General features: G+C 37.5%; 1 protein-coding gene across 4 annotated transcripts in view; it reads right to left on the reverse strand.

Annotated features, from left to right (window-relative positions):
- Nucleotides 1-286: 286 nt before the first annotated feature.
- Nucleotides 287-27881, reverse strand: part of prkacb (protein kinase cAMP-activated catalytic subunit beta) — a 91030-nt gene continuing 63435 nt past the window's right edge. For all 4 annotated transcript variants that reach the window (XM_008114163.3, XM_003223089.4, XM_062978099.1 and 1 more), the window contains 9 exons: nt 25215-25276; nt 23130-23258; nt 19777-19875; nt 18287-18369; nt 17769-17895; nt 14041-14136; nt 13071-13193; nt 6479-6643; nt 287-3177 (listed from right to left, as the gene is read on the reverse strand). In XM_008114163.3, the coding sequence (XP_008112370.1) occupies nt 3052-3177; nt 6479-6643; nt 13071-13193; nt 14041-14136; nt 17769-17895; nt 18287-18369; nt 19777-19875; nt 23130-23258; nt 25215-25276 (1010 nt within the window). In that variant the 3' untranslated portion in view covers nt 287-3051. The remainder of the gene's footprint in view (nt 3178-6478; nt 6644-13070; nt 13194-14040; nt 14137-17768; nt 17896-18286; nt 18370-19776; nt 19876-23129; nt 23259-25214; nt 25277-27881) is intronic.

A 27881-nucleotide genomic window follows, 5' to 3' on the forward strand; every position in this document is an offset into this window, starting at 1 on the left:
ACAAAGAGAATCTAAAGTGTGTTATTCTTGTTAGCTCACAACTTGACTTTGATTTATGGGAACTCTATGAATGAGACTTCCAAGAGAGCCCTGCTTGGGTCTTGCAAACGCAGGGCTGTGGCTGCCTTGATTGAATGAGTGTGTATCCTGAATGAGAAAAAAAGCATCAGAGTCCTTATGCAGTGTTGTACATAATTTAATTTACAGTTTTAATATAAACTTCTACTGTATTGCACGCTATTTTAGCCAACTAATTATTTGCAAAGAAATCAGGAAGATACTTAAAGGATTTAAAAATAAGGGTTTTAATGGAGAAAATAAAGGAAGCAAACTTACTTAATGGGATACAATCCTTTATGTTGAAAATGAGGGTTACATACAACGAGAATACAGCTAAAAGATACTATACAATCCAACACTTAATTCCTCAAATTGTGTAAAATTAACAAGTCTCTACTGTCAAATATACAGTATTTCATATGATTATGAAGGTTTTTGAAATTAAATACAGGCAGCATTGTCATCACGTGGCTTTTGTATGATCAAAATCATAGGGTCATGTAACTATTGCCAAGTTTATATTCTTAATGCCTTGAAAATGGCAACCTCCATAGCTTTTGGCCCAATGCTTTTTATTTTTCCAGTCTAGTACCCCAACTTAAGATTTATTTTTACCATCTATTTCTGACATGTTAAATAAGCAGAAATAATAAGGAATCAAGATTTCGAAAGAAATGTCCACCAGGAATTCAAATCTCGGACATGCTGGACTCCATCCTTTGGACTCCTACACAGACATTCAGGGTAAAGTCTCACAGCAGGTTTTACAGCAGACGCCTGTCCTGTATGTGATCCAATCTAAGAATTGGCTAAAATTCATACCAGAATCAAAAAAGTGGTCTCCAGCATTTGATAAAATTGTTAAAACCTATAAACAATAAAATTACTGTAGAATGTATCGCATAGAGCTAGCATACGACAGTGAGTCCTCAATCTAGATGAAATACAAAAAGACTAACATTTTTTTCATACAAATAATTTCTTTAAATTTATTCATGTGACAATATATTTATTACATAAAATTTGCTACTGCAAAAGTATTGTATGTTTGTCTTACACATACACTGCTGGGGGAGGGAGACGACATACAAAAAAATGGCAAAACAAGACTCCTAAAGGATGATGTGCGAAAATGGCTTGACAACTTAAAAAGACATACATAATGTTATATGATACATCCTATTCCAGACTGAAAAAAATGTCTTTGTCTGTTTGTTTTGTTAAAGGAGTGTCACAGAGATTAAAAAGAAGTAATGCCAATGGTCTCATCTGCAATGGCATTCTACAGAATACCATGACTACACCACAGCAATCTAGATTAGTTAATAAAAAAACACATTTCATTCTTGTATGCATGTAAATTGATAGTCAAACATAAGCCAACTTTATTTCAAACACACTGATGTGCCCTCTGAAGACAAGCCACCTTGAGATAAACCAGAAATGGGGTGCCCATAAAGAGTTGTATGGATAAATTTAAAAGCACAAGAAGGTGTGCTAAGCCACTGATTGTTAAACACTGAAAGAAGTGTGTAAGGAAAGTGCTGGAAGCAAACACATTGCAGCAATACCCCTTTAAGTCAGTTGGTGAGATAATATGAAACTTAATGCAACCTGAATAACTCTGTATGACCATACAATCCATTTCAGTAGTAGGTTAGAAATGAAGACCCCCACCGCACAGATATGGATGGCGGCAGCTTCAAACTTTTGTCTTTTTTCCATGCAAATGAAGCACTGCTGATAACCATGATTGGAGCAGCACTCCATCCTTGATTTACTAATATAGTATACCAGGATAAAAACTTGGCATTTACTTCTTTTATTCTTCACAGCTAACAGAAACACCAGGTTTATCTAGAAACGCATCAATATTTTAAACACTACATTTTCAGTTTGCGAAACCATTTATTCTTATCACTAAAGAGATTTAAAAAACAAAACAAAACAAAAAACCAAAGAGCTTTCCTCCCCTTTAATAAAAAAGGGTTGAAATTTGAAATACTTCAGGAGCCCCAACATTATTAAAAACCAGTCCTAGTCAATACTGACCAAATCTTTTTTTTTATCTATGTCTTTTGGGCTTTAAGGTGTTTTAAAAACCCATTTAAACAGCTACTTACTGAAATGCAGGTACTTAAGCATGGCTAAACATGGTCCAAGCATGGTCCAAAGCCTAGGCTGGATGGAATTGTTCCTGCTTACTGAGACTGTGCTTCTTGTGTCTCAAGAATATGCTTATGGCGCATTTACCTACTGCCCAGGAAGGAAAAAAAATGAGGCAGGGAGAAGAACTGCCAGCATGTAGAAAACCAAGGCACGGGGTCTAGCTACTGTACCCTACACAACTGTCCAATTTTGATACTAAGTTTGGTCAGTCTCCAGGAAGATGTGTTTAAATTAGCATACACTCATATGGCGATAAATACTACCTTCAAAAATGCTAATGATGTTGGCTAGGTTTAGTCTGAGCTACGAACAAAAAAAATACAAACCTATGAACTGTAGCTTCAGACATAAAGACAGACATGGGAGGACTGGCTGGCAAAGACTAGAAGCAACACTTATCTTTCACTTCAGTCTAAAGTCATACTAGCCAAAATACTTTCAATTTCATTATCCACACAAATACATTATTCGAAATAAAATGGAGCATTCTTAGGTAAAAGGCTGCTTCATTTTAAAAGGGGGGAGAGAGGGGAAATCAACAATACACAGAAAATAAACAAAATGACAGAAAAAAGGTAATTAGGAAAAGTGGTCTATATTCTGTGTTACAGCACAAACCGTGCTTGCTTAATTGTGCCTAGTTATAAGGGTTGGTGCAAACTGCACACATGGAAGATGGCAATAAAGACCTCAGTCAGCTTTGTGGAATGAAGTAACTAGGTAATTGTTTTGACATATGATGGTCTCAGCTCCGCCTCATGAGTTTACAGAGTGCAAAGATCCCAACATGAGCCCTGATGTCCTCTTATCCTCCAGCAAGTACTAAAAATCAGCAAATTCCTTTGCACATTTTTCTGTTAGAGACACGCGGATATCTTCTTCCTCATAGTCATCAAAATTGCTGGTATCTCCAGGACCTCTACATTTTGGTATGAAGGGGGCTTCTACCTACATGTGAAAAAGAAGAATAGAAAATTCGTGGTTGCAAATCTGAAAGATTTAATCAACAGTAATCGGCAAAAGCTTCTTGGTAGTGAAGTCAACGGAAATATGTGTGTATGGTACACTCCAAGGAAACATCATAAATGTGGAATTTGTTGGTTAAGTATTGAGATAATCACTGGCCAACACACATTTTGGTGCCTCAAATGTTAGACCTGTTTCTGGGTAAAATTGACCTTCTGATTCCAAACATGGCACCAGTTTCCCCCATCAGCTCTAGCTTTTGAGATATAGAACATATGCCTTCTATCAGTTACCATGTGCTTGCCCACAGAAAACCACGAAAACCATATCTAAGGTACCTTCCACACAGCTGTATAACATCCCACATTATCTGCCTTGATATTCTGGGTCATATGGCTGTGTGGAAATTTGGTTGGGCTGTGTTATCTAGAGTTTTGCTTTAATGGTACATAGAGAAATTTAAAATGCAGCAAGTACCTACAAAATGAAAGATGATCCCTACCTCAGATCAAAAGCCTTTATCTTGCTCTGTGAAAGATTTAACTCAGATTGATCCAATATGAAATCTGGAATCTGACAAGATTTTACACAGATCTTCCTTGCACTCATAGTAGAAGAGCTGACCAATTTGAGTGTTGCCACACACAAGCTTTGGCAATAAGCAATGGCCTAGAAATACGAAGGAAGGCTGCCTGCTTCTTGTATACAGAAGGGAAGTTCAAACCATGAGTTTTGGAACTGGCTGCTTTCAACACTCATTGTTAAGATTAACAGAGATTACCAGTTTACTGCTGTACTGCTAAATCACAGTTAATCTAATCTAAAACGGAAGAAGACATTTTCATGACTCTCATGGCTGTTCTGGAAGGAAGAGATTTTAATTCTCAGTTTATAATGTACAGTTTTTTTAAGTTGGCCATCTTCTGCCCTGAGCACTATTTCACTTGGAAATGAGAGAAAATATATATGAGCCTGAATCTCATTACATCTTATACTTGAAGGAATATTCATTATAACATTGATGGGTTATATTATACCAATATTTATAATAAAATAAAACTTGTAACTCTAAATTATAGTTTACAATGACAAACTAAAGCAATTATTCTGTCACCCCAGTCCTCAATGGGACCCGAAATTCAGAATACCAGAGAAATGCAGTAATCTCTGCTATGTACACTATAGGGAAGGTGAGAAGCTTTGGTGACCAATATACTGGCTGCAAAATAAAATGTACCAGTTCATAACATGCATATTATTTGTCCTGGGATGAGAGAGAACAGAGGCACTCTCTGGGTTTCACAGCAGTTGGAAGTCAAAAAGCATCCTGACAAGAGGGAGGCCAACCTTGATGTATCTATCCATCATCCAGATAAGTAACTAGAGTGACTTTCCTTTCTCTCTGCCTACTAGAAAAGAAACTCACACATTTGGCTCCAGATACAACTTGCTCTAGGATTACAGAACCAAAGGGAAGTGACGACACCAAACTGGGAGCTAACACTCTAGAAGACAGGAGCAGAATTCAAAATGATCTTAACAGGCTAGAAAGATGGGCCGAAACTAACAAAATGAACTTCAACAGGGACAAATGCAAGATACTTCACTTAGGCAGAAAAAACGAAATGCAAAGATACAGAATGGGGGACGCCTGGCTCAACAGCAGTACGTATGAAAAAGATTTTGGAGTCCTCGTGGACAAGTTCAACATAAGCCTACAATGTGATGCAGCATCGAAAAAAGCCAATGGGATTTTGGCCTGCATAAATAGGGGTATAGCATCTAGATCCAGGGAAGTCATGCTCCCCCTCTATTCTGCCTTGGTCAGACCACACCTGGAATACTGTGTCCAATTCTGGGCACCACAGTTGAAGGGAGATGTTGACAAGCTGGAAAGCGACCAGAGGAGGGCAACTAAATTGATTAAGGGTCTGGAGAACAAGCCCTATGAGGAGCAGCTTAATGAGCTGGGCATGTTTAGCCTGCAGAAGAGAAGGCTGAGAGGAGACATGATAGCCATGTACAAATACGTGAAGGGAAGTCTTAGGGAGGAGGGAGCAAGCTTGTTTTCTGCTGCCCTGCAGACTAGGACGCGAAACAATGGCTTCAAACTACAGGAAAGGAGAATCCACCTGAACATTAGGAAGAACTTCCTCACTGTGAGAGCTGTTCAGCAGTGGAACTCTCTGCCCCAGACTGTGGTGAAGGCTCCTTCTTTGGAGGCTTTTAAGCAGAGGCTGGATGGCCATCTGTCGGGGGTGCTTTGAATGAGATTTTCCTGTTTCTTGCAGGGGGTTGGACTGGATGGCCAATGAGGTCTCTTCCAACTCTACGATTCTATGATTCTATGAATTATGGCTCATTCAACAGAAACAGGACAAAGGGCTACCAAGTTGCATATATGTGAGAGTCTGAAGGTACCAATAATGCTTGTAAGGCATCCTGGAAATTTTTAGGTTTAAAGGCAGAAAGTCCCTCTTCCTACAAGCTGCATACTAAATACATATTTGAAATGAAGATGAAGAAGCTACAATTCTTTGGTGAACATTTTGCTTAAGAAGCCAGTCTTCAAAATCCATGAATACAGTGAGGTTAATCGTAGCCTGTCTTATGCTAATTAATACATTACTGATAATAACTGCTACTGTATGTCATACTGTTCAGCAAAACAACCAGTTTCCTTTTATAGACTATTGTTCAGTTTGAGAGTTAGCTGCTCTTTTTTGCATCGGAATATAACTATGCGGTTATAAAATAAAGGTATTTTAAAAATCCTCACTGTATGGTCATGGATGTGTTTGTGTTAAAAGTATTGGTGGTTTCAAGACAATGAGAATACAGGAAGGCATAATTTATTAAACTGCAGTAAATACCAATGAGCACCCTTCCAATGCTTTAGAAAGAGTTTAAAAAGTGTTCAGAAAACCAATCTAAATGCTTTAAATCTGATGGGCTTCATGCATTCCCCAGGGCCTTTTTGAAACCACTAAGGGTATCTTAGCACCTCTTATTTATTAAACAAAGACTTGCTCTAAGCTTGAAACAACCTCAGCCCCTCTAACCATTATGATACTGCCCCCAAGCATTTTGATTTTTTAAGATTTTTTAAAAAAATTAAAAATGCAAGAGTGGCTGCATGGCAGGTGGAAGACTGGCCAACGTAAGGACTCAATGCAACCTCGAAATACTCAAGTCGCACAGACCTGTTCCAAATCCTCTGTTGTTGTTGTTGTTGTTGTTGTTGTTGTTGTTTTTGCTAAGAATAAATGCAACACAATCTTACCTTTCTCTGATAAATGGCAATCCAATCTGTAGTGGCAAACCATTTGTGATTTTTAATATCATTCACTCCGTTCTTGAGATTGCCATATCGTTTGGTCAAATCTACTTGGAGTAAATTTCTTAGTAGATCTTTAAGATCTGAACTGAAGTGCGATGGGAACCGTACCTGCAAAATATGAGATATGCAATGCAAACTCTGTTTAATTTTCAGGGGGAGGGGGGCATAAATCAACTGTTAAGTTTTAGAAGTGTAAGTTCACAACTATACATTTTGAAAAACTGCTACCATCAAGCATAGACATGGACAAGGACCATAATTTCATGATATACTATATCTCTGGTTGCCTCCCAAAGTTTCAGTTGATGTCAAATTCTCCCCCTTCCACTCTCAATAACATTTAAAATACGAGAACACTTGATTAATTTAATGCTATTATGTTAAGTTAATTGGCATCCAGTGAGTTCAGTGGGCATGAGAAATGCAAGGCCATATGTTTGCTGCTGCACTGAATTTGGTGCCACTACTAAGCTGAATGATTCTGCTGAAAAACTAGTTTGTGTAAGGAGGTTTGAAGCACCTTTTCCCTTGTAGCCCCAAAATCTCTCGAAGCAGAGCTGGTTGAAGGGGAAGAGGCTGATTGGGACAAAATGTGTGATTATTTTTTTGGTGGAGGCTGATCCGGCCACCAAAGTGGGCTAATGCAGCCCTTAGCCTTTGATTGCTGCCCATCCCTGCATTAGAGTGACATTGGGTAAGAATTTAGTTACACATGTGTTTCAATTTTAAGATGGGTTAAGATGGTATGCAAAAAAAAATAAATGGCTGTAGGCCATGCATGGGCAATCTTCTGCCCTCCATGTGTTTTGGACTTCAATTCTCAGAAATCCCAGTCAGCTTATCGGCTGTTAGGAACTGTGGGAATTGAAGTCCAAAACATCTAGACGTCTGATGTTTGCCCATGCATGCTGTAGGCACATAGCTATGGCAGAGATGGGGGAAGAGAATTTCTTTTGTAAGTTCCACCAGCTCCAATCCAAACTCCATCAGCTCTAGCTTCCAAAAACATCCAGGAAGCTAGTGATGCTGCAGCCCAGGTGCCTGCCATGCCACAGAACAGGTGTCTTCATACTGTAGCCCTGCAGGAGTTTGGGAGTTCAGCTCCCAGAATCTTTGACCACTGAACATGTTGGCTAGAGCTTCTGGCAGTCAGAGGTACAAATACCTGGAGGGCTGCAGGTTGAAGAGGTCTTGCCCTCCTCTCTGCACCACTGAAAATGTACAAACAGGGTTTCCTTGTAAATTGACACTAGCTTGTGATGCAACGTATGGCCTCTCAACTCTTGTCTGTGACTACATACATAAACCATTTAAAACTATAAGTGATACTTTCTGTTGCAGATTTTCACCGCTTCCTGACTTTCTGCAAAAATAAACTAGTGTTGAGAGAGAAAAGCACCAAATTTCTCAAATATGCTTTTCTTCTCCAAACTTCCAACTATAGGCAGTGGTTCTGGGCCAATAATTTCTGATCAACATTGCCACAGTTTTGTACAGCACAATAGTAGTGGAAAAGCATTAGATTCCTCGGGGGGGGGGGGGGAGATGATGAAGTTCCTCCATCTGTGATTACTTTATTGTTAAGTGCAAATCCTGAACTGATTTGTCTTCCTCCCTAAAGGGCTCTGTCACAAGCCGTGCCAAGGGAGGAACAAGCAGGGTACACACTTACATGTTAAAATGTTTGTGGTTTAACAATCAGGTAACATGTAGAAGCATTTGGCTTACAAACATCTAGTTCCACTAGATGTTAATTGTGTTCTGAAAGCAACCATATTTTCCCCAAAAGCGCAGTTCTTCCAGAATCTTGTTTTCCGGTCCCACCATATAAACAAAATGTGCTCTACTGATATTATGGGGTCATCTCAGAAAAGAAGCTTTTTATCCTCACTACACAGTCAGGTATGAAGTCCTGATGTTTCTGGGGCATTTTCTTTGTAGATTTGTTTAATTATTTAGTCCTATTCTAGAGGCAAACTTACTATAGCTTTACAAGTATTGATCCACTATCCCTCATTGCTTCGTAGGTTATTCCCTTTATACATGCCTCCTAATGTAAAGATCTCCAGTTTCTCAAATTCTATGCCATACTAACATTATTATATATGTAGCACAAGCCTTCTGCTATGCAAATCTTGAAAGAAAGAAAAATTACTACTTTTCATCTTGTGATTTATCTTATGGTACATAATAAATCCAACCTTTATAAAGCAGTCCATAAATCGAGTAAGTTTATGTCGAAATGATCCCTTTGCCCTTCAAAAATACTATACAACATGAAAGCTGTTTGTATGTTAGTTGCTATATTTACCTCCTACCTTAATTACAGTACTATAGCTGTCATTCTTCCCCTTGGTTTAATATGAGGTTGTTTCCCTTTTCCCAGTCAGGCTATTACTGCAAGTCTATACACAGTCGCTCTATACCCAGGGCCTCACCCACTGGCACTCAGTATAACTGCAGAGTAATTTATCACTATGCTGGGAACTGCCATTGTTATGTGATTAATTTTACAGCATTTATGCTCTTCTTAGCTGTGTATGGTCAGAAAGGTGAGGCGGAAAGTTTTTTCAATCTTATGTTTTCCATGAAAAACAACCCCAGTTCCTTAAAATAGGATTTGACCATATATTACAAATGCGTCGATTTTGTTAATAATTAACTTGAGCCATGCCAGTTAAAGTGGTGTCAAATGGCATTAATTCTTGTTATGGTTGAGCCTTCTGGCTCCGATACTAGGAGACGGGGTCGTAAGACTCCTCGAGAGTCAGACTCTTTTGAGGAGCGCGAAAGGAAACGGCTCCGGGACTTATTTGCAGAACCAACAGATGAAGACTCATTTGAGGGTTTTACCGAGGGAATGGAGGAAGAGATGGTTAGCTCAGAGGAGGATGACATGGAGTGGACTCGTGTGAGGGAGGATTTGGGTGTCACCGGCAATGATAGCATGGGAGACGATTGGCGGGTTGCAGGATCAGACCCATGGACGGGCTGGAGGGATGGAGCGGGATCCACAGCTGGGGATGCTGTGGGGTGTAGTCAAAGGTGTTTTAGCTCTGATGAGGATGATGATGATGAGGCACCTGGAATTAGGATAGCAGCTGATAGCGATGAGGAGTTATGAACTGGGATAAAATGGGGTTTAGGATCAATGGCTAATTGCGTTGGGCAAGGTAATCTGGACGAACGCTTGGGCTCTTGTTGGGGAACTTCCTGAAGACGGGTGTGATTCGTTGCTGGATACGTAAGTTACCAAGGACACTGGGCATAGACGGCGGGAGGAACTGTGTGGGGTTTTTCTGTGCAACTTGTGTTTAATCTTGATAGCTTGGACCTCCGTCGTCTTTTTGACGGACATTAATTACCTACTCTGGATTGACGCTGGACTGACTGACTGACTACGACCTTGGACTATCCCTTCTGTGGCTATCGGTGGAACTTGTGGAACTTTAGACGTCTGCGCTTGGCTTTCGACCTTGGACCGGATTGGGACCCTGCTGACCGCCGTTACCCTGATTGATGTGCACGGAGGAGTAAACAGCCTGAGTTACTCATCTGTAGCTTTTGAGTAGCAGAGAGGAATCTGCTGCCAGTTTTTTGTGTTCATTTTGACCTCTGTTTACCAACTTTTGTTTGTTTAAATTGCCAGGCTGAAGTAAGCACTTTTGATTTAATCCGGATTAAACTCCTGTTTAATCCGGTTTATTCTTTCGAACTGTTTTAATTCAAACGAAGCTGTTTCTGTTACTTTTCACACTGAAGACAAGTGTTTGCCTAGTCCTTTGTTTCCTACGGGCATTTTTTAGTTCTGTAACCTCAATAAACTGTGTTGTACTCTATTTGGTGGTGTTCTGTCTTTGACAATTCTACTGTGTAGATCCACCCAAAGATGAAATCAGTCCCCCCACACCAACAACTCTCTTTTTTCATGAGATCCATGCATTTATTCCATACATGAAGCCTAAGTGGGGCCCACAGCTTCCCAAACTCTAATTTTTCCTATCTTCCACATAAAGAAAGACAATAGACTGTAGATATGGTCATTTTGTTAAGATAGTACTGATCACAGAGTGACCAGGGGAAATCCAGTAAATGTGCAGATATAGCAATTGGTGGCTGTAAACATCCCACACATTGACTGCACACACAGACAGAACATAAGGACAGGATTTTTAGGAAGCAATATGCACACCTACTGCATAGGCTTTGATTATGCTAAAATTAGAACGTCAACAGCTCTCAGTGCTTTCGTTTTCTTTTTTACAAAATGTAATGGAATGCTTCTGAATGGTCATGTAGAAGTTTAGAGGAATTTTGATAAGATTTTCTGTTTCAACAGGCTGAAGAATGCTTAAATTTTTGCTGAACTGATACAAAGGCATGCTTTCAGTGTCTTAGTATAAAGCAGCAGAGGTGACTTTGGGGGGGGGGGGGAAGCTAGACATTTGCAGAAATTCTTTTCTATCCTTGCAGCTTCATAAAAGCCCCCTTATTTTATGGAGAAGTGAATATAGTGGTTATGAGAAGGGCAAAAATAGTGATTTTGCAATCTGTCTTAAATTAAGTCATTTTACAGTCTTCTGCTTGACTTAGTTTCCCAATCTATATGTTAAAATTTTGAGGTTACTTATAGAAACAGTTTTGTTTTTAAACACTGTAAAAGAGAAAGGGGTTAATAAAGAATCCAGCAGCAACGATCAAACTAGCTGGTTTGTTATAGCATATGCTTTTGTGGATATTAATTCACACTTTAAAATGAACTGAAGCAGCTTAATAAGCCTTTGCTGCCAAAAGAGAAATAATGAAACAAGGAAAGCTAGGGAAGCAACAAAATTCCCAAAGTGTCTTATCCCCAAATAGGAAGTTTGATAAAAGTGAGCACTCTAAAAAATTGCCAAATATCCGATTTGTTTTCTTACGTGAATGAAATCTTCATTCAAATGAACTAACAGAGTAAATTGGAGATTTTTCAACAAAAAGTGTTGGGCATTGCAATAAATATAGGCATTGTATGTTTTGTTTCTAATGTCCTACAACCACAACCTGCATTTCTGATAGTCACACATTCTAATGAAAGGACAGAATCAATTGGATGATCTTGAATATAGTACTTCTTTATATCTTGGTCTAAGAAATGGGTGAGCAATGTGGAAGGGTAAGCCCATCAGGGGATTTGTTGTTCTCCGTAGAAAAGGGGGCCCTTTAACCATGTTCTAGATTCAGGAGAAGCCTTTTCTTTAACAACAGAAAATGAGCAAATGCCACTCCTGTTTGAAAAAAGGCTATGCTATGCTATGAAAGATGTATAAATTAACAATGAACATATAAACAGAAGTTATCATAGGTGCAAATATAAGTAAACCCCTGGTTGAATTAGAAACACTTGTTTGGTAGACCTGCAGTACTGAGTTTGGGAATATACATGTTCCAGCCTAAAGGAGACAGAAGCCATTGGGCTTGATCCAGAAATTTTTTGGAAAAGGACTTCTGTTGACACATGGAGCAGTTCTAACTGAGTCTCTACATGCAATAAGGGTTCCACTGCACCACCTTCTATAAAGCAACCTGAGAACAATACGGCTGAATTAGATATACAGAATTAAGTGGACAAGCTTTTCTATTTGACAGCACTACTCCAAGAAAAAAATCGACAGAGTACAGGGAATCTGATGTACATCCTTGGAGTCTGATTAATGGATTCAACTGTGTTGTGGATCTGAATTTCTAAGTAGTACGCATACTACTCAGCTATGGTTTGAAGGCCCATGATACAAAAGCCATGCCGAAACAAAGCAAAGCTGGGTTTGGGTGGGGCCAGATTATGATACTGCGAAGGAATACTATATGTGTCCCTTTGTGTTTTAAAGAAGCAGAGTGGATATAAATGTAATAACAACATGAGCAATCACACCGCTTAATAAATATGAGCATTCTATGGCACACAAACTGGTTTTGCAGTTATTGACACACGAGAATGAGAGATGCAATATGAATTTGCAGTTTGTCAGCATACTTAGAAGCAAGATTCATTCTAAAACCATTTCATAAACAATTCTCTCTGTAATGAAAATGTAATTACAATAGCAGTGCTATGACAAAAGTGCACCTTCATTTCAGTTCAATTTTCATTCTCAGACTACCTGCTTCTGTTATCCTAATGAATAGCTTTCTGTGTAAAGAGCAGGATACACATTTCAGATGTTCTTAATCATACCATTTCAGGAATGGGTATATATTTGACATTAGAACGTATTTGAACCCTATTCTGAAGCCAAATAAGCCAACTCCAAAATTCCATTTCCCATTTGTGGCTATAAAGAGTACCAGACTTTAAAAAATCTATACATCCACTTACTAAATAAACATCTCTCTGATAACAATGTTTTGCGAATGGGAATAAACTTCATACAACTCTGGTTTCCTTATGATGGAATGAACTGGGTCAATAAAGTTGAAATAAAAAAACATATAAACACTGTACAAATTAGCATACATGTTTCAAATTATTTCCAGAATTGAAGAAATCATTGCTTACCTTTCCAGAAACAATTTTTTCATATATCTGGATTGGCTGATCTGCAAAGAATGGTGGATATCCAGCTGCCATTTCATAAATTAGCACTCCTAAGGCCCACCAATCTACTGCTTTGTTGTAGCCCTGGCAAAAACAAAATACTATTAGCAGCGTTGCTTGGATGGCAACGAAACCTTAGCATAAGCACTCAAATATTAAATGTAAATAACTTTTTAGTAATAGCCTTTAAAAACAAGATCTCATGTTTTATAGATAATTTTGACACTTTTTAGCTAAAGCTAAAGAAAATACTCACTGCTAATCAATAGATGGCTAAAAAATTAGTTGGTCTCATTCAGTACTGAATTCAAAATCTTTCAAAACTGCTCAATATTTTTGAAATGTTTTAAAATATAAAAGAGATATACAGTAATCCATATACCACTCTTTATCATGTCAGAAAGGACTTGAGAACATACTGCAAGTCATTTCTGGTGTGAGAGAATTGGCCGTTTACAGAAATGGTGCCCATGGGACGCCTGAATGTGTTAGCTGGGAGGCTTCTCTCATGTCCCCGCAAGCTAGAACTGACAGACACGAGCTCAACCCGTCTCGCGGATTCGAACTGGCAACCTTCAGATCAGCAACCCAACCTTCAGGCCAGCAGTTCAGCCAGCACAAGGGTTTAACCCACTGTGCCGATATTTATTGAATATGAGAGACTGTCCAATCTAGGACACGGCAACATTTTAAGATGCACTTTTTTGTGGCTTTCAGAACTTAATTATTTTAAGAAACTTCACACAACTCCAATTATTGTGAGAAACGCCACACAATTTCTGTGACACTCAAGTTAACCACCCCAATCATCAGTGCATTAATTTAAAATGTATGTCCTACTAGTTTCAAGTGAATTTTCACCCAAACACATAATTGTTCAGAATTGTAGTCTTTCACTTTCATCACTGTTTATTTACTCTCCAAAATATACCTTGCTGAGAATTATTTCAGGAGCCAAATATTCTGGAGTCCCACATAACGTCCAGGTCCTCCCTTTTACTCTTTTTGCAAACCCGAAGTCTGTGACCTAGTAGGATATAAAACAAGAGAGTCACTACATTCTCCAACCATGACGTGTTAATGTTTTATTTTAAGGCAGCAAGAACATTATGTACACACTTCTAGCCACAGAAGAGGATTTATATTTTATGAATGATTCAAAAGGTCTATACATTTTGGCTGTAGTGAAACTTTCATTTGTTACATCCTGTTTGGAATATTGCAACACAATGCACACAACACAATGCATTTGTAGAGTTTCTGGAGACTTCAGCTGGTCTAAGAGCAGTGGTGGGACTACTGTCTGGATTGAGTTATGAGGAGCATACAACTCCCTCATTACAACAACTCCACTGGCTGCTAAGCTTGTTTCCAGGCACAATTCAAAGTGTTTAGTTATCTATATATATAAAAGACAAATGGTGTCCTCCCCTGCCACTAAACAACAAAAGTACAAGCCCCAGAACCTAGAAATTTGGCAGCACAATCCACCATCCTTGCCCCTATGCTCCGACAACAAAAAGAAAAGAAAAATAAAGTCCTAATTAGAGGGAGAGGAATAATTGTCTTTAGCCAATTGCTGCCAGTTAGAAGACTAAGCCCCGCCCACTTGGTCGCCTAGCAACCTACTCAGGTCTCACGCTCTCTTCCACACTGCCTATAAAATACAGATTATCTAATTTGCACTGGATTATATGGCATTGTAGACTCAAGGCCCTTCCACACAGCTATATAACCCATTTATAATCTTATATTATCTGCTTTGAACTGGATTATCTTGAGTCCACACTGCCATATAATCCACTTCAGTGTGCATTTTATTCAGCTCTGTAGAAGGAGCCTCATATAATCCAGTTCTAAGCAGATAATATAAGATATACAGTAGAGTCTCACTTATCCAACATAAACACCCTGGCAGAACATTGGATAACTGAATATGTTGGATAATAAGAAGGGCTTCGGGAAAAGCCGATTAAACATCCCATTCCCTCACGACCCTCTCTGCTGCCAAACTGCCATCCATGTCTATGCCAGGCATCCTCAGAGACTGTGAGATCTGTTTGAAAACAGACAAGTGGGATGTTTATTTCTATCTCACCAATGATATCCAGGATGGGACAACTCTGATCTGTCTCAGGCGACTGTGAATGTTCCACTTCTCCACCTTGATTGCCATTGAATTCCCTTGCACCTTCAAGGCCTGGCTGCTTCCTGCTTCAGAGAAGAATCCTTTGTTGGGAGATGTTAGCTGGCCCTCAGTACATCATGTCTGGAATTCCCTGATTGCTCAGTGCTGTTTTTTAGTTAACTGTCCTGATTTCACAGATTTTTTAAAATACCGGGAGCCACATTTTGTTCATTCCAGGCAGGCAGGAACCATCCAGGCTTTCAAGCTACAAGGCTATTTAGTGCCAATTCCAACATTCACACTTGCCTAAAGCAGACAACAGTTCTTTCTTCCACCCTGGTCATTCCACAGATAAATAAACCCCACTTGCTTTCGTTACAACACATTTCACAACCTCTGAGGATGCCTGCCATACATACAGGAGAAACATCATGAGAGAATATATTTGGAATATGACCAGGCAGACCACAGAACTCAGAGCAACCCAATACAAAGAGAAACAAAAATAATAAAATAAATACAAAAAACAAATAAAAAACAAAATAAAATAATACAATTAAAAAAACATAAATAAAAATAATATAATAAAATAATACAATATAATACATACAAATAATAAAATAAAATAATAAAAACACAAATAATAATGAAAGAATAAAAATAAAATAAATACAAATAATACAATAATAATAAAAAAACCCTAAAAAATAATTAAAAACACTAAAAATTAATACAATAAAATACTATAATAACACAAAATAACTAACAATAATACAAGAAAATAATAAAATATAATAAATAAAAAAGATAAGTTACAATAAATTAATTAAATAATACAAATAACATCAAATAAAAATTCCACAACAATTTTTAACCAATACCACCACCACTTTGCCACAGCAACGCGTGGCTGGGCACAGCTAGTAGCCTATAAATCTCTACATGGCTTGTGTCCATGGGATGTATCTCCATCCTAACATCCTAGGAGACACATCTATTAACAGAGGTGTCAAACTCATTTTCATTGGGGCCCACAAAGAATCCATGGATACAGAGGGCCAACTATAATTTTTGACATAGTGGTTGACGCTCTTTAGTTTTTACCCAGCTTGGGGCCCCAGATGTTACTGAATGAAAACTCCCATCACTTGTGATTATATCTGCCATACAGACTGGGGATAATGGGAACTGCAACCTAACAGCATTTATGGCTCTTCAAACCCCACTATTATGACTAACCCAAACAAACTGCAGCCTTCCAAATATTACTGTATCAGAACTCCCATTAATTCTAGTCATGATTTCTAATTATGAGAAATACAGGAGTTGGAGTCCAGCATCTGGAGGGCAACATAAAACCACATGGTGGGCCAGATTTGCCCTACAGACCTTGAGTTTGGTACATGTGACCTATAAGGAACAAGGCAGAGAGCCTTCTCTGTGGTTACTTCTAAAGAGGCTAAACTGGTGCCTTTTATGGTGTCCTTCCAGAAGTAGGCAAATACTTTTCTTTTTGTTATTCACAACTCCTTCAGGACTAACTACTTATGAATGAAGGAATTTTAAGAATGCATTCCATTGTATGCATTTGTTATTTTTTAACAGGCATGTTTTTACATTGTCATTATTTCTATTTATAACATAGCTATATTTTAACATCTATATGTTTTAAGGCACCTGTGTCTTCTAGTGGTTTGAGTACTGGACTCTTAAGAGACTAGGGCTCAATCCCTATTTGGCCATGGAAATCCACTGGGCAACCTTGGGCAAGTCACACGCCCTCAACCTCAGGGGAAGATGATGAAAAAAATCCCTCTGAACAAACCTTGCTTAAGAAAACCACTTAATAGTTTCATCTTAGGATCACCATAACTTGGAAATTACTTGATGGCACACAAAAGGCAACCTTGAGGCAATAGTTGCTGCACTCCTGTTCATTTGTTTTTCAGATCCTCAGTGTCTCTCTAGCCTTATGTCTCATACCTGAATGAGGCACAAGGATGGAGAGACCGAAGTTCTTTGAAATGGCAGGAATCCAAGTGTAGTGCTTAGCAGGCACCCCCGTCTCCCACAAATCACTAATATTCTTTCCAGCCTTGTGTCTCATATATGAAAGAAGCACAAGCCTGGAGAATGGCCGAGCATTTGTGAAATGGTGAGAAATGTATTTATATGCAAAGACATACATTACAAAATCCATACTCAACCAGTATTGTATTTTAGAGATGACATACTGTATGCTATTAGAAGCGATAGAAAGGGAAACAGAAGACAACTAGAAAATATACACGCTAAGCATGCTATGCATACATTTCAGTGGTATCCATTACACTTTTTTGGACAATTAGTAATAAGCTTTGATTAGATCCGCTGAAAATATAAACCATTTGGAATCACATTTTACCATTACTTTTGAATGATCAATTTGCAGGTTATCAAACAGAGATTTAATTTATGGTCATCATCAATTGACTTAGATTGGAAACATTTATTTTTCTTACAAGGAAAGAAGATATTTCTCTGCACTGTACCTGGATATATCCTTGTTGGTCAATTAAAAGGTTTTCGGGTTTTAGATCTCTGTAAATGAGGTCTAGTGAGTGGAGGTACTCAAAAGTTAGCACTATCTGGGCTGCATAAAATCTTGCATGTGGTTCACTGTAAAAAATAAAAATATTATACTTTTAAGTTTTACTTGTATATTACATACATAGCATATTCAGTATATTAATAATGTCATGGATTGATCTGTGGGTCTTCTAGAACGACTTCAAGAAATTCATGTTCTTTCATTCAAAAGTACAAGAACAAATTCAATGATATATTTGTAAATTTTTAATCGTGTAAAACCACTGCAGAAATCTAAAGAAGTTAAATGAAAAGTTGTTTTTTGAAAGTCATTTGAGGAAACGTTCATGCTTATGCAAAATAAGAATCCTTTTATCTCCAAGATTTCAAGAAAGCTGAGCCTGCCACTTCTGTCTCCTCCTATGCCTCATGACAAATAGAATAGATGTTTGAAAACTATAATTTGCCAATGCCTTCTTACCTGAACCTCCCAATTCTTCTTAAATGTGAGAACATTTCACCCCCAGGAACATATTCCATAACCATGTATAAATTAGAATTGTCCTAAAAGAGAGAGAAAAACGTTGATTTGGAAATATGTATTTACAAAATCCAGAATTCACCATATTCTATTTCTGATACCCTCAAAGCAGATTGCTTAAGCAACCCCATTCTTGAATATTGTACACAAAATGAGCAAGTAGCACAGTCAGTCAGGAAACATTCTGATAAATAAAAATGGCCACTCTAATTTCATCAAATTAAATGAATCAAAATGGAGGTTCATGTGTTTCTCTCTCTCATCTTCCACAGTGGACATAAGAAGGAATTAGGAAGGTTTCACTTCCATAGATGAACCCATTAAATTATGGTTAGTTGCAAACTGTGATCTGTTTAAAACAAATTAAGTTCAAACTATAGGCTATGATGTTGACTTCTCTGAGCAAACTATGGAACGTATTTACCACCATTCATAATTAAAGCAGTGTGCTGAATAGTGGTTAACTGAAATAGGATGCAAAGGCTTGCAAACTCCTTTTTATGTGTATGCTGGAGAAGGAAAGTTTTTCTGTGGCTTTTCTTGTGTAGCAATAATTTAAAGCAGAATAACATCTCTTGAAAATGTAATCCATCCAATCTAACCATAAATATATTAATAAACACGTAATGAACTGCAATGAGAAGAAGCAATGTGCTGGTGCATATAGCCCATTCAGTCTTGCTTCGTTGTTCCCTTTGTTATTAATTAAACCAACCAGAAAGATATTCAATTTGAGAAAGTGTACCCTCATAATCAGGGTTGAAAGCAACCCTGAAAAAAAATGTATTGATTTTGTTACAAATTCTGACTTGTTTTTGTGCATTTAAAGATAATCATAAGTTCAAGTGATTTTTTGTTTGTTTACATCTTTGTTTATGGAGCCACAATACTGTATTTTATTGCATAATAGTCACAATTGCGTAATAGTTTGGGTCCCAGTTTTAGCATTTATGTCTTCTTCGCATAATAGTCACCCACTGGTGCACGGGTGAGGTGAGAGGGGCCCTATAGTCCTTCCAATTTTCACCACACAGTAGGGGAAAAGGGAGGGAGTACAACTGTTGTGCAATGAAATATGGCATTTGGCATAAAGTGACATATGAACATGACCTAAAATGTCATTGAACAATAGCAGGAATTGAGAACTGTAGACTTTTTGCTTTAACAGAGTAAATCCTTCAGTTCTTAAAATCTGATTTGGGACTGCATGCTATGTCTGGGAACAAGACGCCTAAGCATTTCACCTCTGATTTTAACAACTGGAGAGTCATAAATCATTTTTTTCTTGATTAGGTTTGATACAAAATAAGGAGCGATCACTGGACATTTAGATTCTACAATTGATTTTAACAAGTGAAGAGTCCAAAATCAATTTTTACTTGATTAAGTTTGCTGCCATAAAAAGTAATGACCACTCATTCGATATTTACCTTAAAAGAATACTCCAGTCTTACAAGAAAAGGAAAGTTCACTGCTTGTAATATTCTTTTTTCATTCAGTGTGTGTTCTATTTGCTTCAGTTTAACCACCTTGGGACAAAGCACAGTTTATTTTATTTACTCTTAAAATTAAATCAAACCAGTCACAATATTTTTAGTGGTAAAGAAAAAAAATTGAAGCAGTAACTCAAGCGTGGTAAGTTCCACAAAAAGTTGTAAAACCATATAACGTTGTACCAATTTTTAACAGTGAATATGTATGCAGATTAAGCATCCCTTATCTGGAATTCCAAAATCTGAAATACTCCAAAATCCAAAATTGTCCACATAGACCAGTGGTTCTCAACCTGTGGGTCCCCAGGTGTTTTGGACTACAACTCCCAGAAATCCCAGCCAATTTACCAGCTGTTAGGATTTCTGGGAGTTAAACGCCAAAACATCTAGGGACTCACAGGTTGTGAACCACTGACATAGATGGCCAAGATAGTGACCTCTTGTTTTCTGATGAACACAAACTTTGTTTTATGCACAAATTATAAATATTGTGTAATACCTTCAAACGATGTGCGTAAGATATATATAAAACAGAAATGAATTTTGTGTTTAAGGTTAAGTCCCATCTCCAAGATACAGGCAGTCCCCAAGTTAGAAACATCCGACTTACATATGATTCATAGTTAAAAATGAAGGTGTGACAACAGGAAGTGAGGGAAACCTACCACTAGGAAGAGACATTCACTCCTGAAAGAGTTATCACAGGGGAAAATTATCACAGAGACAGAAAGTAAGATGAAATATTCTGAACAGGGGCAAAGACAGCAAAACAAATTCAACTTAAGAAGAAATCTACAGAACCTACCCTGTTTGTAATTTGGGGACTGCCTATATTATACATATGCAGATATTCAAAAATCAAAAACACTTCTGTTCTCAGGCATTTTGGATAATAAATACTCAATCTGTACACCAAAACTATTACTCTCTTCTGCCTTTTAGAAGATATTTATCAGACAAAGTGTGGCGCACTCTGTATGTCTATTCCATCTTTAACCTCTGTCAAAGGAATATTACGATTGGTATTCGTAACATGGTTGAAATGACTCCTCAAAATGTCTAAGGCCCTGGACTTTCCTAGAGGCTGGCAAGCCAGTTTATCTAACCGGGAGTGTGATAGATTATATACTGAGCTCTTTTTTGGCACATGTTATTCCCACCCTGATCCTGGTAACTGTGAAGCGAGTATAGCACGGAGAACCTAATAAGGGATGCACAGGACTCTCGCGATGCTCTAAATTTTCAATGCGCACCCCACCACATCAGTCATTTATAATTTAGCATATAATCTTACATTTGGAATAACTTAACAATGATTTCGCTATAGATCTGCAAATGTTTAAATAGGGCACTGTTTATGCTGCAAAATGCTAGTATCATATAGCTAGCATTATTTTCCTCTCAGTGAGGTGGCCCTAACTTGGATTTTTGTGTGAAGTGTCACCAGGCCAACTTTGGCTTTTGGAGACCCCGTGAACGAGAAACTTCCAAGTCACTCTAACTGTAACAACCTTGCTCAGGTCTTATAGACTCAGGGCTGTGGTTTCCTTGGTTTTTAATTCTGAGATACCAATACTTCACTTTGTGTAAAATGAAACTTAAGCAAAGGGAGGAATTTTTGTAATATAGTAAGACAATTAAATTCTGGAACTGAAGACACAGAACATTACCATCATGACATTTCAAGTAATTTCAGTATAAATGCAGTAGTATATCTGTATATAGCATGCAGACTTGAATAATGAAATTGGCATGATTTGTAACATTGCTTCACTTTCTGATTTATAGCTGTTGCATTATATTAAAAATCCAATGCCTCTCTCCTAGTATTGAGAATTAAAAAGTATCCCTGCCTAAGCTGCAGGATGTTTGTGAAAAAAAGGTGAGGGAACAAATATACAGCTATTTTCTATCCCATACTTCTTTAAACCCCTTCCTTTTTTAGATATTCACCCAAATTTAAAAGAAAGGGAACTATTTTTTTTTAAAAAAACTCATTGAAACACTAGCAGCACAGATACACTTTCTCATTCAATGCTCCAAAATATTACTGTGTGCTTTATTTCTAGGACAGAGTTATTTAAATAGGACAGAAATATTTAATGGAATGATACAATATGAATTATATCCAGCTGTAGCAATATAATCTGCCTGAATAACACAACGATATGAACAACTGGATTTGTTAATACCCCTACCGTATTGTAATAGATATAATATTTTTGTATTCAGCTGCACTATCAAGGTATTGAATTTACAAAACAATTACTGTATATACTCAAGTATAAGCTGAGTTTTTCAGCCCTTTTTAGGGCTGAAAAAGCTCTCCTTGGCTTATACTCGAGTGAGGATCCTGGCAGGCTTATATTTGGGTTGGCTTATACTCAAGTATATAGGTAATCAGAGTTGGCCAATCTTATCTTATTAAAATCTTATTATTCTCTTAAATTACAGATTTATGTAAATATTCAAAAACATTTAACCTACTGATGCCTCAATTAATGTAATTTTATTACTATCTATTTTTATTTTTGAAATTTACTAGTAGCTGCTGCATTTCCCATCCTCGTCTTATACTCGAGTCAATAGGTTTTCTCAGTTTTTTGTGGCAAAATTAGGTGCCTCAGCTTATATTTGGGTTGGCTTATACTCGAGTATATATGGTATTTCAATATGGTAAAAAAAGCAATCCAATAAGCTATCACTCCTAGGTAATATTATTTATAGCAAATATCAAGAAAGGTTATAGACAGAAAAACCACTGATCCTTTCACTAGGCTCATAATTAGATTATAAATATTACTAGATGCTGTAAGTAATAAAGATATGAAGACAATAGGCAGATGCTCAGCGCAACCTGATGAGTTATGAAGGGCTTTTTTTAGATAACAATATAGTATTCCCTATTTCAGTATTTTTTCTGGTCATAGAAATACCATATTCTCATCTGTTGTTCAGATTATGCCAAACCCCCTTCTTCACCCAGAAGTGATTTAAGCACTTGAAGCATGGCTGGGAAAGGCACTTGACCGTACTCTAGGTAACACACAATTTTAACAAAGAACCCTCATCTTGCTTTTCATGTCTCCTTAACAGAGCTGGTGTACTATTCTCCCACAATGGAGTAAAATAGATATGTTTTCCTGGGTTGGAGACCTGAGAGAAATTCAATTCAAATGAAGGAGTAATTGAACAAGAACAACACAGAAAAAAACCCTATCTAAATGATATTTTTCTGTGCGTAAAGAATGGTATTTAAACAAAGTAAATGTTAATAAAAACGTACTAACTTTTTGTTTATCCAGTATCTTCATGGCATAATACTGTTCTGTTGCTTTATGCTTCACCAACATAACTCTGCCAAATGACCCAGTTCCAAGTGTTTTTAGCCTCTCAAAGTCTTCTAAACCAGCAGTATTCTACATAAACAGAAGAAAATGATAAAATATTCAAAGTCTAAAAATATAACTGGTATTTTAAGTTCTATTAAGTTCTATTATAATCAGTTATCAAATGTTTTATTTCATTAAGGAGGGTGACAGCATACTCCATGGCAGATATTAAATTAGAAACAATCTGCTACCAATTTTTCATATATTCAAAAGGTTAACAACAGTCATTCAAGGCATGAATGAATACTTTGAAAAGTACACAAGCTGGGAAGTGTAATTCTTAATATGAACAGTCAAAAGGGAGTTGCATAGCATTCTATATTCATCCAAACAGTTGGCCCTCTGCTTTTGCAGGATTAAGGAAAGTAAGAACTTCACAATAGAAGAAAAACAATGAATTAAAAAAAATTAATCTGAGAGAACGCTTCTGTAGGAATTGCTAGGTCCTCCAGGGCAATTATATGATCACTAGAAGTTGACCATATCAAGTTGATCACAGAGCCACCATGAGGATCTAGGGATTCCCAGAGGGAACATATTAATTAACACCCTAAATAATCTGCAAAAATTAAATCTGCAAATGTGGTAGACTGATTGTAATTCAAACATAAATCCACCCATGCTTTCTAACATACACATTATTACTGATAGGAAGCTTCTCACAGAGGAACTGAGGTTGCAGAGGTAAACTAGATGCTTGCCACCAAGTACTATTCCCGCCCACCAGTTCTTACCTACTATGTTTTAGATATAACTATGTAAAAGATGTAGAAAGAAGCTACGATCTAGAAACTGTTATGTGCAGGAAGCCTAGAATTGAAGGTTGAAGTGTCTGGAATAGATAGAGCTCTCCACTTATCTCGGAATAAGGATATTGTTCTAGATCCCTTCAGCTGTATTGATAAGGAAAAGATGTACGCATTTCCCAAGCAAATCAGTTATAGCCTTTCACTTTTCCAGGAAACAGGAAGGTGGTTCCTCTGACACTGTGGAGATGCAATTTTGCATTCTCCAATTATCTGTGATCCCTATTTCAGAAGCCCAGACTACTGTCATTAGCACCAAAAATCTTCAACTGGGTTATAAAAAACAATTTTAAAATAGAGGTTGAATGGCTTTCTCCCATGAATGCTTTAATGATGAATTTGTGCATGGAAGAGAATTGAACTAGATGGTCCTTGCAGTCCTTTTCATATTCATATCACACGACACTGTTACAGCACTATTGCTCCACTTTCACTGCTTGTGGCTACCTACTGTGTAATCCTAGGATTTGTTATTTAATGAGACTGAAGAGCTCTCTAGTTGAGAATTTCAAATGACTCCCCCAACTGCAAATTAACAGGAAACAGCCATAGTGGTTCAAGTGGAATAATAACACTATAACAGTGTAGTGTGATATTGGTCTTAACCCAGTATTCACATATTTGGGAAGGTACTTAGGTTTAAATGCTACTTCACCAACCCTTTACATAAACCTTAAAATATATTAGCTACAATTAGGAGTTGCAAACATGTTGATGTTGTTCTATATTGCATATGCTGGATAGATCTCAGAAATCCAAGCAATGTAGAGTTAGGAAGCATAAAGTATTCAGGGGCACAGAGCCTTAGTTTGAACAGTGACTCTCGCAAGTCTTATATAAAGCAACAAAAAGACAGCAGTATATACAGCACTTATGCTATAAACACAATTTCAAATATCATTGCAAATTTCCTCCATGGAAAATAAAGCTACTCAAAATATTTGTTTCTATACATTGTTCCAAAGTTTGAGCAGTCAGTAAATACTGACTGTGAACAAACCCATTTCTTCTCCAAGAAGATTCATACAAAACAGAATCACAGGACTGAAAGATCATTAAAAGTTTCCTGACCAGTATCTAGTGCTTTTCTAGAAGTTCTAATTACTTTTAGAAGAGTATATAAATGTGCAATGCGTTATTCCAAACACAATAGATAATACTGAAATGGTTTCATTACCTGAGGGGGGCTTTCCCATTTTCTTAAAAAATCTTCTTTGGCTTTGGCTAGGAACTCTTTCACTGAAAACAGAAATTAAAATGTATAATTTAATAAAATTTATTCAAGTAACAGGGCTTAGCAAAAGTATTTCAAGGCTGTTTTAAGAACTGCTTGTAAACTTGTACTTTTCAACTCACACTCTAAATAAGAAGCAAGAGGTCTACAGTAGTTCTAACAGCTTTGTAAAGCTTATGAATGACAACATATATTTCAGCATAACTCGCTTAAACTAGTTTAAATCTAATAGGCCACACCACTGTACAGGCAAGCAGGCTTTAAGGTGATGCAAATCCCTCTTGGACTGAAGGCAGAATGTAAAAAGGTATTTCCTGTTGGTATTCAGAGAGCAAACTGGTCTTGCTCCAGTGCATCACTTTTGCTTAAAGGCTGTTTGCAAGCCAAAGAATCAAGTGCACAGCATTACTGCAAGCAAAGGCAAAACATAGGGTTACAAAATAGCACATCATAGATGCCCACAGTCAGAGACTACCACAAAGTACTAATTTTGCATTTCATGCAATATCATTCTACATTGTTGTGTAAAATGTGCACTATAGCATAAAGCAATGCATATTTGTTTTAACTTTTAAATTAAATTACTTATTGTATATATAATAATTTTATATAATAATTATATCTATTTACTAGCTGTGCCCGGCCACGCGTTGCTTTGGCGAAGTCTGGTGGTCTGGGAAATAAAGTATTGAGGAATTGGTGGTAGTTAAGGTCAAGGGTAAAGGTTTCCCCCAGACATTAAGTCCAGTCGTGTCTGACTCTGGAGGTTGGTGCTCATCTCCATTTCTAAGCCGAAGAGCCGGCGTTGTCCGTAGACTCCTCCAAGGTCATGTGGGATGACTGCATGGAGCGCCGTTACCTTCCCGCCGGAGCAGTACCTATTGATGCACTCACATTTGCATGTTTTCGAACTTCTGGGTTGGCAGAAGCTGGGGCTAACAGTGGGGGCTCTCTCCACTCCCCCAATTCAAACCTGTGGCCTTTCGGTCCAGAAGTTCAGCAGCTCAGCGCTTTAACACGCTGCACCATCAGGGGATATTATTTCCTAAAGGTTGTAAATATACAATATTTCTGATTGGTTTTTTTTGTTTGTTGGAGGCAAGTATGAATGCTGCAATTAGGAAAAATGATTAGGATGTAATGGCCTTGCAGCTTTAAAGCCTGGCTGTTTCCTCCCTGAGTGAATTTTTTGTTGGAAGGTGTTAGCTGGCCCTGATTGTTTCCTGTCTGGAATTCCCTTGTTTTCAGAGTGGTGTTGTTTGCGATATTTTATGTGCTTCTACTGTCTGTGGCCCTGAGAAAACAGGATTTGCCAGACTTTGATGATGGGAATACTTTGTTGGGAGGTGTTAGCTGGCCCTGATTGTTTCCTGTGTGGAATTCCCCTGTTTATTTACTGTCCTGGTTTTAGAGATTATATTGTTCTGCATTATTCTATCCCAGTAATTATTTCATATTAAAGAAGAATCTCACTTATCCAACATTCGCTTATACAATGTTCTGGATTATCCAACGCAGTCTGCCTTTTCATAATCAATGTTTTTGTAGTCAGTGTTTTAAATTCATTGTGATATTTTAGTGGTAAATTTGTAAATACAGTACAGTAGAGTCTCACTTATCCAACATAAACGGGCCGGCAGAATGTTGGATAAGCGAATATGTTGGATAATAAGGAGGGATTAAGGATAAGCCTATTAAACATCAAATTAAGTTATGATTTCACAAATTAAGGACCAAAACATCATGTTAGACAACAAATTTGGAAGAAAAAGTAGTTCAATACACAGTAATTCTATGTAGAAATTACTGGATTTATGAATTTAGCACCAAAATATCACGATATATTGAAAGCATTGACTACAAAAATGCGTTGGATAATCCAGAACGTTGGATAAGCGAGTGTTGGATAAGTGAGACTCTACTGTAATACTACATAGCATTACTGCGCATGGAACTACTTTTTCTGTCAAATTTGTTGTATAATATGATGTTTTGGTGCTTAATTTGTATAACGATTACCTAATTTGATGTTTAATTGGCTTTTCCTGAATCCCTTCTTATTATCCAACATATTCACTTGTCCTGCTGGCCTGTTTGCGTTGGATAAGTAAGACTCTACTGTATATTTCTAATCTTATATTATCTGCTCAGAACTGGATTATCTGAGGCCCCTTCTTCACAGCTGTATAAAATGCACACTGAAGTGGATTATATGGTAGTGTGGAGTCAAGATAATCCAGTGCAAAGCAGATAATATAAGATTATAAATGGGTTATATTGCTGTGTTGAAGGGCCTTGAGTCTACACTGCCATATAATCCAGTGCAAATTAGATAATCTGTGGAAGAAGCCTAAGTGAGGCCTAAATCTGCCTGTCCCCTAACTGAAACCTGGCTGTCCCTTGGTTGCTAGGCAACCAAGTGGGCAGAGATTAGCCCTCTAAACTGGCAGCAATTGGATAAAAACAATTATTGCTCTCCCTCTAATTAGGACTTTCTTTTTCTTTTCTTTTTGTTGTATCAACCTTGAGGCGTGGATGATGGGTTGTGTTGTCAAATTTTGAGGTTGGGGGGCCTGTACTTTTGTTGTTTTGTGAATTGCCGTGATGCCA

This window comes from Anolis carolinensis, chromosome 4 (genome assembly GCF_035594765.1).
Source record: "Anolis carolinensis isolate JA03-04 chromosome 4, rAnoCar3.1.pri, whole genome shotgun sequence".
Lineage (NCBI taxonomy): Eukaryota > Metazoa > Chordata > Lepidosauria > Squamata > Dactyloidae > Anolis > Anolis carolinensis.